At 47.3% G+C, this 12029-nt stretch overlaps 1 protein-coding gene across 4 annotated transcripts in view; it reads right to left on the reverse strand.

Annotated features, from left to right (window-relative positions):
- The window catches only part of SLC7A10 (solute carrier family 7 member 10), a 34125-nt gene extending 24678 nt beyond the window's left edge, over positions 1-9447 (reverse strand). The window contains exon 1 of one of the 4 annotated variants that reach the window (XR_015729636.1): positions 8938-9203. Coding sequence is in view for 1 of the 4 variants with exons in the window: in XM_060681603.2 (XP_060537586.2) it covers positions 8938-9325 (388 nt within the window). In the remaining 3 variants the exon portion in view is untranslated. Of the gene's footprint in view, positions 1-8937 lie in introns of all 4 variants that reach the window. The other 3 variants (XR_015729635.1, XR_015729634.1, XM_060681603.2) reach the window with 3 other exon arrangements.
- Between the last annotated feature and the right edge of the window lie 2582 nt (positions 9448-12029).

Below are 12029 nucleotides of genomic sequence, written 5' to 3' on the forward strand. Positions count from 1 at the left end.
CAACATGAGATTAATTAGTCTTAAGTCCAAATTTATTAATTTCCTCCAAGGTTTCACCCAGGGCCAACTGGCTTTGATTCCTTCCAGTTGCAGTGGCATTTGAGGGCACTCGAAAGAATTCTTGCCAAGTTCTTAATTTTTTTTTTTTAATAGGGCACCTAACCCTGTATCCAAGATCTGTAATGAGGCAGGGGGGAATCGAGCCTGAAAGATCTGCAATGAGGCAGGGGGAAATTGCATTTCCTAACAGTTTGCCTAACAATGGATGGCTGTGAAAGTTGGACCATAAGAAAGGCTGAGCGCCAAAGAATTGAGGCCTTTGAACTCTGGTGCTGGAGAAGACTCCCGCGAGTCCCTTGGACTGCAAGGCGATCCAACCGGTCAGTCCTAGAGGAGATCAACCCTGACTGCTCTTTAGAAGGCCCGATCCTGAAGATGAAACTCAAATACTTTGACCACCTAATGAGAAGGAAGGACTCAGTGGAGAAGAGCCTAATGCTGGGAAAGATTGAGGGCAAAAGGAGAAGGGGACGACAGAGAATGAGGTGGCTGGATGGAGTCACCGAAGCAGTCGGCGTGAGCTTCAATGGACTCCAGAGGATGGTAGAGGACAGGAAGGCCTGGAGGAACATTGTCCATGGGGTCACGATGGGTCGGACATAACTTCTCAACTAACAACAACAACAACAACAATAGTGTGCCTGGAATTTTTGTACCAAGTATTTTCATCTAGAGCACAAACAAGCTGTTCTTACAAGAAGCCAAAGTGCTTAAGCCTTCCAGGTGATGAGCAAGTTGACTTCTGCGCATTCACACAAGACATATCACCCTTTTCTAACGAGAAGAAAGTCAGACCTTGAAATGTGCAGTTCTTTTACGAACAGACTTCACGTTTGACTAGGAATTTGGAGTTGAAATGCGACTGTCAGTTTTGGAAGACCATTTTCTTTTTTGCTTCTTCACTGCCACATATTTTAGCTGGGGAGGGGGTTGTAGTTGGAGCGATCGAAAGTTAGTGATAACAACATTCCGTATTCAAGGACACATTTGCCTGCGTCTGATGGAGACTACGTGAAGATTGTATCCAGTTGAGTGTGGACAATGTGATGTGCTGTAAACTGTCAGCTGGGTGTGGAAAACCTGGAAGCTTTCAGATTCGGGTTTTCCCGGATGTGCCAACATGACATCTCTAATAAATTGGAACTTTGAGGAACCTCAAGCCTTGAAGGTTTATTTTGTGGGGGGGGGGTCCTTGGAACCATGACAGTGACTTTCTTTTATAGCCCTGGTTTGGGATGATGGTGGTGTCAGCCCTGAAGATCCAAAGTAAAAAGATGTCTTCCAGGACCTGCGTTGGGGATGTTACTTGGAACCCTGATAAGTATTGGCATTGCCAATAAATCCCTGGGCATGGCTGCGGAAGTATAGGTAGTCCTCGATTTACGGCCACAATCTGGATTTTAATACAGAATTTAATCTGGAAGGTTCTTGAGAAAACCACAAGGCTCAAATAGGACATGCTTAAGGAAGTCAGCCGAAGCGCTAAACTCTCATCTCTAAAAACACTCCTGCGCAACAGATGATGATTCACGGTCTGTAACAATTTGGTGACAAAAAAGGAAGGCAAGGATCAAACTTAGAACTCTCCGTGAATATTTTTAACAAGGCAGGAGTGGAAGAGAGGAAGAGATTAGTAATTATAATAAGCTATTCTCTGTTTCTTAGTGGAACATTCACCCAACTCAACAGATGTGGCTTTTGTAACAATTGTGTTTAAAAAAAAAAAAAACAATAGTAAGAAGCATGAACCTGGCTGAAAATTCAGGATGCAAGTCAGGGATGGGCTTCAAAAATTTTAGCAAGGGGTTCTCTGCCCGGTTGCTGGGTGGCCGTGGCCATGGTGGCCGTGGCCTAGTCAGCCTCCTGCACCATGGTGGGAGGGGGGAGCATTTTTGCTCTCCCCAGCCTCTGGAGGCTTTTTTCAAGCCTCCGGGAGGGCGAAAACGACCTCCCCAGGCTCCAGGGGAGACTCTCTGGAGGCTGGAAACAGGCCCATTTTCAGCCTTCCTGAACTTCTAGTAGGCCTGTTTTTTGCCCTCCCTGAGGCTCTGTGCGCACCCTGCACTTACCTGCATTCAAAACGGGCCACACATGGGGACTCCTGGGAGGGGAGGGGCAGGTGGGTGAGGCCAGCCAGGAGTGGGATTTGGGGGTTCTCCGAACTGCACACAATCTTAGTTAGAGATTCTCCCGAACCCCTGCAAACCCCCAGCAACCCACCCCTGGTGCAGGTTGCATTTTCTTTCATGTCTCGTTTCCTAGTTATTAAGGGGATGATAGTTTTCTCTTTGGACACACATGTAGTCTGTCATGGACACATATGATAAGTTTATCATGGGTGTATTTCAAAACACACTGAAGATGGCAATCCAGTAACAATAGCTAACAATGTAGGGAACTGTGGGGTCCTTAGTGCTTTTCCTAGCTTGACGGTTTGGTAGCAGATGTTTCATTACCAAACTAGGAATGTCATCCGTGCTGCATCAGTGCACTGATGACGTTAACTGGTTTGGTAATGAAATGTCTGCAAGAAAGTCACCGAGCTCAAAGAGCACCAAGAGCCCAAAGTTCAACCCTGAGCTACAAATATTCTCTTCTATCTGCACACATGAGCTCTGTGAAACTCTTACTAGTTTTTTCCCCTCACTCTGCTTGTCAGAAGAGGCCCTCTAGAATGGCTTTCTGTCCATGTTGTCAGCCGCAGGTGTCAGCAACCTGCGGCTCCAGAGCCGCATACAGCTCTTTGGGCCCTCTGCCCCCCCACTCCTCGCCCTCCCCTCCCAGTCACTCCTCACCTGGGGCAAATAAAGAGATGGGGGGAGAGAGAGAGATACAGACATACAGAGAGAGAGGGGGAGAGAGAAAGAGAGAGGGGGGAGGGAGGGAGAGAGATATCGAAAGGGTTTTGTGGTTCCCGGTGTTTTTTAACAACTGGTTCTCTGCCCTAATGACTGCCTGGGTAGGCGTGGCTATGGGGGAGTCATGTGACTGGCGGAGGTGAGTGACATCGAGTTGGCCACGCCCACCCAGGTTTTGTGGCTCCCGGTGTTTTCTTTTCTGTGGGAAACGGGTCCAAATGGCTCTTTTGAGTGTTTAAGGTTGCAGACCCCTGGCCTAGAGTCATCTCAAAAAAAAATTAAGAGAGTCAAATAAAAAATAATTATTAATAACGGTTGTATAAAGCCCTAATCGGCTTGGAGAGCCTTGGGCTTCCATTTGGTAGGATATGACTAGCATCCCATTCCAAATCTGAAAAAAATGGCTACTTCTTTCCCCCACTTGATTGAAAGAGGTTGTAACATTCTCTAAAGTAAACACTAGAATGTAGACTAGTGTTTACTTTAGAGAATGTTAGTTACAACCTCTTTCATTTCTTCTCCTTCAGGACTGGCAATGTTTTAACTCCCAAATATGTCGTTGGGGCTCTGTGTCTGCTTGTTTTGTATTTGTTGCTGTTAGTTGCGAAGTCGTGTCCAACCCCTCGCGACCCCATGGACAACGTTCCTCCAGGCCTTCCTGTCCTCTACTATCCTCTGGAATCCATTTTAGCTCACACCAACTGCTTCAGTGACTCCATTCAGCCACCACGTTCTCTGTCGTCCCCTTCTTCTTTTGCCCTCAATCGTTCCCAGCATTAGGCTCTTCTCCAGTGAGTCCTTCCTTCTCATTAGGTGGCCAAAGTCTTTGAGTTTCCTCTTCAGGATCTGGACTTCTAAAGAGCAGTCAGGGTTGATCTCCTCTAGGACTGACCGGCTTGATCACCTTGTAGTCCAAGGGACTCTCAGGAGTCTTCTCCAGCACCAGAGTTCAAAGGCCTCCATTCTTTGGCCTTCTCAGCCTTCCTTATGGTCCAACTCTCACAGCCATCCGTTGCAACTGGGAAAACCATCGCCTTGACTATACACACTTTTGTTGGCAGGGTGATGTCTCTGCTTTTTAGTACGCTGTCTAGATTTGCCATGGCTTTCCTCCCTAGGAGCAAGAGTCTTTTTGTTTTGTATTTAGGGTCAGTATATTTTTTTTAATGTTAGGTGAAGATTAGTAATGGCAGGGAGACCTAGGAGTGGATTAACAAAATCGTTTTGTGCAGCCTCAAGGGCTCAATTAGGAACACTGTGGTGTATGTTGATCCATTCTCCTCTTTCCTTTGGCCAAGAAAATTCTAATTAGAGCCTCATTATTATTTTTCACATGGACTTCAGTTTTATTTTTGACCTTTTGGAACCACACAGGTGAGCTAGTGAAGAGAACTTAGAGGACATCCCATAGGGAGGGAAGATGGAGATCTTTTGATAGATGCGATACTTTGCAACCAACATCCAATCAAGGCCAGAGGTAGCATCCTCCTTCCCAAAAAGGAGCACCCTCTAAATTTTGGAATGGCAACTTCCATAATGCTCAGCCAGCTCATGAAAAAATGAATGAAGTAGTGGAGCATTGAGGAGAATGGGAGCTAAATAGGCATATATACTGGCACTAAGCTTTGATAGGAAAGCCATGCTTTAAAACTGGCATCCCAGGGGTCCATGGGAGGAATCAAACATTTAATATGTTTGCAGGGGGTTGGGCTAAAAGACCTCCAAGGTCCCTTCCAACTCTGCTGTTCTATTCTATTCTATTCTATTCTATTCTATTCTATTCTATTCTATTCTATTCTATTCTATTCTATTCTATTCTATTCTATTCTATTCTATTCTATTCTATTCTACTCTACTCTACTCTACTCTACTCTACTCTACTCTACTCTACTCTACTCTACTGTCTTCTACTCTACTCTACTCTACCCTACCCTACTCTAATTCTATTCTACCCTACCCTACCCTACCCTACCCTACTCTACTCTACTCTACTCTACTCTACTCTGTCTTCTACTCTACTCTACTCTACTCTACCCTACCCTACCCTACCCTACTCTAATTCTATTCTACCCTACCCTACCCTACCCTACCCTACCCTACTCTACTCTACTCTACTCTATTCTACTCTACTCTACTCTATTCTACTCTACTCTACTCTACCCTGGTGACTGCAAACTGTGGGATCGAAGCCCCACCTTTTTTTATTTTGAATCTGTCATCACACAAGTAAACAAAAATGGTGAATTTGATCATTCACTTTGGGGCCAATAACATAACTTCCGGGCCGGGTGGGCGGGGCCAGTCAGGAGTGGGATTTGGGGGTTCTCAGAACTGCACAGAATCTTAGCTAGAGGTTCTCCCGAACCCCTGTGAACTCCCAGCAGCCCACCCCTGGATTTACTCAGTAAAAACTGCATCACAATGAATTCACAGGCACACATGTCTATTTATTTCTCTCTCGGGCTTAAAATAACAGCCTACTTTGCTACCGAAGCTTACCCAAAGACAATGAAAACACCCTGTGTTGGTGTGCTGCCTTGGAAAAAGCCCTAAATAGTCAACGGCAAAGCTGCTGTCACAAAAATCCAGCACTTCCAGGCTGGCAAAGACATTATTGGCGGCATTTACATAATTGGAATGATCAATCAGAGCAGGGCTCTCTCTCTCTCCCAAAACTTCCCTCTGAAGGATCTGCCCTTTTCCAGACGGCTCCCAAGATTTTAAAAAAGCAAAAAAAAAGAAAAGAAAAGAAAAGAAAAGAAAAGAAAAGAAAAGAAAAGAAAAGAAAAGAAAAGAAAAAAGCAAAACAACTCTCAGATTCTGGGTTAATTTACCCACCCCCACCCCCCCGCTTGGAGACCACCGTGACATCTTCACTCATTAGTGATGCTCACGTGATGGATTTAGATTTAGAAAGTTTTAGAGAGGATTAACTGAGGCATGGCTCACTGACTTGATCAAAGTTTCTGACTTTCCACAACGAAATCCACTGGCTTGGTGTGCACAACAAGACCGGCTAAAACGTGGTGGACAAATTGTAGTTCAGATGGACAGTTACTGTTTTTTTTTTTTTTAAATTTGATTTATATGCCGCCCTTCTCCGGAGACTCAGGGCGGCTTACAATGCACTTATAGCAATAGCCTTCATTCTTTTGTATCTTTATACAAAGTCAGCTTATTGCCCCCACAAACTGGGTCCTCATTTCACCTACCTTAGAAAGGATGGAAGGCTGAGTCAACCTTGAGCCTTGGAGAGATTCGAACCAGCAGTAATTGCAAGCAGCTGTGTTAATAACAGGGTGCTTAGACCGCTGTACTATCAAGGCTCTTTTGAGACCCTCTGTTTGCTTGCCTCCCCCTCCTAATCTGCGAGACCGCCTTCTGCCGCCAATAGCCTCCCACCGACTGGTTCGCTCGCACAGAGAGGGCCTCCTCAGGGTGCCGTCGGCCAGACAGTGCCGGCTGGCGACCCCCAGGGGGAGAGCCTTTTCTGTGGCAGCACCTGCCCTCTGGAATGACCTACCCCCTGAGATATGCACGATATCAGACCTCCGGACTTTTCGTCGGGCCCTGAAAACACACTTATTCCATCTAGCCGGGCTGGCTTGATCCCATCCTCTCAGTTTTAATTGAATTCGGTTTTAATTGGGTTGTTTTAAATCTGGGGCCAGAATTATTTAATTGTTTTTTAAACTGTTTTTAAATTTTATATGCAATGTTTTATCTCGGCTGTACACTGCCCTGAGTCCCGCAGGAGAAGGGCGGTATAGAAATAAAATAAAATAAATAAATAAAACAAATAAATATCTGCCTTCACAAATGGAAGCGTTATTAATCTAGGGGAAATGTAGACTATTGCAAGTCCATGTATGATCTGCTAAATAAATAAATCTGCATTTATAAATAGGAAATATTAACAGGGAAAAAAGGCATTTGAGGATCTCTAAAAGCTACTTAAGGAGGCAGAATGGACTGCAGGAAGTTGTTAAGTTGCCCCCAAAATCCAGCAGAGGACTGAGCCATACAAGAAATGGCTCCAGGAGAAACCAATGCGGTTACCCATGGTTTGAATGGAATTTGGGGGCCCCAAACCCAGAATTGTAGTCTCTTTTGCCAATGGATTTGGCTGGCACGGTCTGCCAAGGCAACGTCAAACCTAACCCAACCAAGATGATAACTAACCAAGCTTTTTAAAAAAACTTATGAATGAAGTTACTGGGACATCAACTGAGCTGGTTAGAAGGTTCAGAATAACAGAGTTGAGAGGGATCTTGGAGGTCTTCTAGTCCAACCCCCTGTTTAAGCAGGAAACCCTATGTAATTTCAGACAAATGGCTGTCCAATCTCTTCTTAAAAATCTCCAGTGATGGAGCATCCAGAACTTCTGGAGGCAAGTCGTTCCACTGATTAATTGTTCCCACTGTCAGGAAATTTCTCCTTAGTTCCAGGTTGGTTCTCTCACCTTGATTAATTTCCATTCATTGTTTCTTGTCCTACCTTCTGGTACTTTGGAAAATAGGTTGACCCCACCCAGCCACCCACCCTCTTCTTTGTGGCAGACCCTCAAATATTGGAACGCTGCTAACATGTAAATCCCCCACCTCAGTCCTTCTTTTCACTAGACTATGCTTGGGGAGCGGGGGTTGGACTAGATGACCTTCCAGGCCCCTTCCAACTCTGTTAATCTGTATGAAGAGAAAAGAGGAGGGGGAGAATCCTCCTCCAAGCAGCCTCCCCCCTCCCCCTTGTCCCTCTCCTCTTTTAAAGGACCACGAGCCACCAAGAGCAACTTCCCAAGGGGGGGGGAGGACGCTTTTCCAAAGGGGGGGGGGAGACACCACTGCTTAGGGGGTGGGAGATGGACTAGATGACCTACAAGACCCCTTCCAACTCTGTTAATCTGTAAAGAGAGAAAAGAGGAGGGGGAGCCGGGGATGGATGCTTTTCCAAAGGGGGGGGGGCGGGGCGGGGAAGACACTCCTGCCTGGGGGGGTGGGGGGTGGACTAGATGACCTACAAGACCCCTTCCAACTCTGTTAACCTGTATAAAGAGAAAAGAGGAGGGGGGAATCCTCCTCCAAGCAGCCTCCCCCCTCCCCCTTGTCCCCCTCCTCTTTTAAAGGACCACGAGCCACCAAGAGCAACTTCCCAAGCCAGGGGGGAAGATGCTTTTCCAAACCGGAGGGGGGGGGGAAGACACCCTTGCTTGGGGGGTGGGGGATGGACTAGATGACCTACCAGGTCCCTTCCAATTCTGTTAAAATGTAAGAAGAGAAAAGAGGAGGGGGGGAGAATCCTCCTCCAAGCAGCCTCCCCCCTCCCCCTTGTCCCCCTCCTCTTTTAAAGGACCACGCGCCATCAAGAGCAACTTCCCAAGCCGGGGGGAGACCGTTTTCCAAAGGGGGGGCGGCGGAAGCCACCCCTGCTTGGGGGGTGGGGAGTAGACTAGATGACCTACCAGGTCCCTTCCAACTCTGTTAATCTGTATGAAGAGAAAAGAGGAGCCCCTCCCCTCCCCCTTGTCCCCCTCCTCTTTTAAAGGACCACGCGCCATCAAGAGCAACTTCCCAAGCCGGGGGGAGACCGTTTTCCAAAGGGGGGGCGGCGGAAGCCACCCCTGCTTGGGGGGTGGGGAGTAGACTAGATGACCTACCAGGTCCCTTCCAACTCTGTTAATCTGTATGAAGAGAAAAGAGGAGCCCCTCCCCTCCCCCTTGTCCCCCTCCTCTTTTAAAGGACCACGCGCCACCAAGAGCAACTTCCCAAGTCAGGGGAGATGCTTTTCCAAACCGGAGAAGGGGGGGGGAAGACACCCTTGCTTGGGGGGTGGGGGTTGGACTAGATGACCTACCAGGCCCCCTTCCAACTCTGTTAACCTGTAAAGAGAGAAAAGAGGAGGGGGAGCCGGGGGAGACGCGGGGGGGGGGGAAGGGGGGGAAAGACCCCCCTGCCTGGGGGGTGGGGGTGGGGGAGGGTGATGTGGCGGGGGGGTGGGGGTGGCTGCCCCCCCCCTCCTCACCTATGATGATGGCACAGGCGCTGACCAAGCCGATCTCCTTCTTGAGCGCCACTCGCTCCGTGTCCGGGCTGGGCGCTTGGGGGGCGCTTGGGGGGCCGTTGCCGGGAGGAGGCGGCGGGGGCGGCGGCGGCGATTGCGGTGCCGGCTGCTGAGCCGCGATGCTTTTCCGGAGAGTCCGCTGCTGGTTCTCCCCAGCCATCGCCTCCTGCCCGGCCGCTGGTGCGGATCTGCTGCCTTGGCCGCTGGGTCCGTTGGAGAGCTGGGGAGCGGAGGCGCATGCGCGGCTCTGGCCCCATCGCCCCGGCCAGAAACTTTTCTGGACTTCGGGTGTTCTGTGCGGGGGGGGGCAGGGGGGGGAAGCAGAGGGAATGGAGGGGGGGGGCTCCATCTCTGGGGAGCTTCGGGGACGAGAGGGGCGAGGAGGGCCAGCAGGACCCCTCCTTTCCCCCTTGCCCTCTCAGGAAGCCGTCCTGCCGGGCTCAGCATCCTCCTGCCCCCGCCTTGCCAAGGGGGGTGGCGCTGGCGTTGGGATGTTCCTGTCCAAAAGGGCCGTGAGGGTGAGGGGTGGGGGGGGTGAGGAGACGAGCTCCGGCCCCCCTCACTTCGACCGGGTGGTGTTTTGAATAGAACAGAATCACAAAAGTTGGAAGGGGCCTTGGAGGTCATCTAGTCCGACCCCCTGCTTAGGCAGGAGACCCTACAACCCCTTTCAGACAAACGGTTAGCCAACCTCTTCTTAAAAACTTCCAGAAATGAATCTTATAATATAAAGGTTTGAAAATAATTTTTAAGGAAAAGAGGCGAAAGCCAGAGTTAAATAAATGACGAATGAGGATTATATTACAAAGATACTTAATAGACTGGTAATTAATCTGAGAAATTAGATAATTAGTAAGTAACGAATAGGGTGAGGAAGCACAAAAGACTTGCAACCTTGATAGTACAGTGGTTTAGTGCACCCTGTTATTAACACAGCTGCCTGCAATTTCTGCTGGTTCGAATCTCTCCAAGGCTCAAGGTTGACTCAGCCTTCCATCCTTTCTAAGGTAGGTGAAATGAGGACCCAGTTTGTGGGGGCAATAAGCTGACTTTGTATAAATATACAAAAGTATGAAGGCTATTGCTTAACGCATTGTAAACCGCCCTGAGTCTCCGGAGAAGGGCGGCATATAAATCAAATAAAAAAAAAAAAAAAAAAACGACCGACACACTGTTTGCAATTGTATGGATGATGGATTTATGTTTTATGTTTTGTTTTAAAAATAAAAAAAAAATTCTTTCAAAAAAAACCAAAAACAAAAAACTTCCAGGGCTGGAGCATATACAACTTCGGGAGGCATTAATTGTTCTAACTGTTAGGAAGTTTCTCCTTCATTCCACGTTGCTTCTCTCCTTGATTAGCTTCCATCCAATGTTTCTTGTTTTGCCTTCTGGGTCTTTGGAAAATAAGTTTCCTCATCTTTGGGACAGCTCCCTCAAATACTGGAACACTGCTATCCCAGCACCCCGTTCCTTCTTTTCTCTAGAGTAGCCATACCCAGTTCCTACAACCGGTCTTCGTGTGTTTTAGTCTCCAGGCCTTTAAAGATGCTGAATTCCTTGCTTTCATCACCACTGCTGTATCTTCCTCTGGGCCCATCAGCCCCCCATGTCCCCCTTTCCAAACCCAAGGCTTCCATGGTGGACCAACAAGCGATGATGAGATTTGTAGGCCAGCCTGTCCATGGAGACTTCCTGGCTGGTGAAGGCAACCTCAGGCATGGGGAGATGGGAAGAGAGATCTGCGGTTCCCTTTCTCGTTCCTCTCTGCGCTTAGGAGGCCAACATGAACTGGAAGCAGCAGAATCAGCCAAGAGGAGAACGAATGCCAGGGCTTGGCGATGAGCCCCTCTTGGCATATGAACCTGGGCGAAACTCTGATGAGGCTGAATTCTTGGTCCCAGTTTTCCAGCTATCAAGACAATCAAAGCAGGACTGGAGGCCAGGATGGGCAATTAGATTTTAGCTTTATTTATTTTTTTTAGCTCTGAGGAGGTTCTGGGTTGGGTGAGGCTTGAAGAAGCACTGGGTGGGGCCAGGGTTCAAAACAGGCGAGACGCCTGTTTCTCTTTTCTCTTTTTCTGGAGAAGGTTCAGAGCTTTTGTCTCGAGGTTTGGATTTCTTGAAAAGGAGGAACGAAATCAGGTCCCAATCAGTGGTGGGATTCAGCCGGTTCGCACCACTTCGGGAGAACCGGTTGTTAACTTTCTGAGCAGTTTGGCAAACTGGTTGTTGGAAGAAATCATTCGGGCAGAGAAGCGGTTTTTAAATTACTTGAATTCCACACCACTGGTCCCAATCCAGGTGCAGAAAAAACAATGACGACCAACCTGCCTTCCATTGAGGACCTGTATACTGTATGAGTCAAAAAGAGAGCTGTGAGAATATTTACAGACCCCTCGCATCCTGGACATAAATTGTTTCAACTCCTAACCTCAAAACGATTGTTATTGTCTAGTTGTTCTGCACACCAGAACAACTAGACACAAGGACAGTTTTTTTCCCGAACGCCATCACTCTGCTAAACAAATAATTCCCTCAACACTGTCAAACTATTCACATTAGGCTGTGTTACTATTACTATTAGTCTTCTCATCGTTCCTATCACCCATCTCCTCCCGCTTATGACTGTATGACTTGTAACCTTGTTGCTGATATCCTTAAGATTTATATTGACTGTTTCCCTATGACTATAATTAAGTGTTGTACTTTATGATACAATAATGTATCTTTTCTTTTATGTACACTGAGAGCGTATGCACCAAGGCAAATTCCTTGTGTGTCCGATCACACTTGGCCAATAAAGAATTCCTATTCTATTCTATTCTATTCTATTCTATTCTATTCTATTCTATTCTATTCTATTCTATTCTATTCTATTCTATTCTATTCTATTCTTCTCTTCTCTTCTCTTCTCTTAACTTCTACTCTATTCTATTCTATTTTTTCTTTTCTTTTCTTTTCTTTTCTTTTCTATTCTATTCTATTCTATTCTATTCTTCTCTTCTCTTCTTCTCTTCTCTTCTATTTTTCTCTTCTCTTCTCTTCTATTT

This window comes from Pantherophis guttatus, chromosome 11, assembly GCF_059756535.1.
Source record: "Pantherophis guttatus breed Tessera chromosome 11, ASM5975653v1, whole genome shotgun sequence".
NCBI classification, from domain to species: Eukaryota; Metazoa; Chordata; class Lepidosauria; order Squamata; family Colubridae; genus Pantherophis; species Pantherophis guttatus.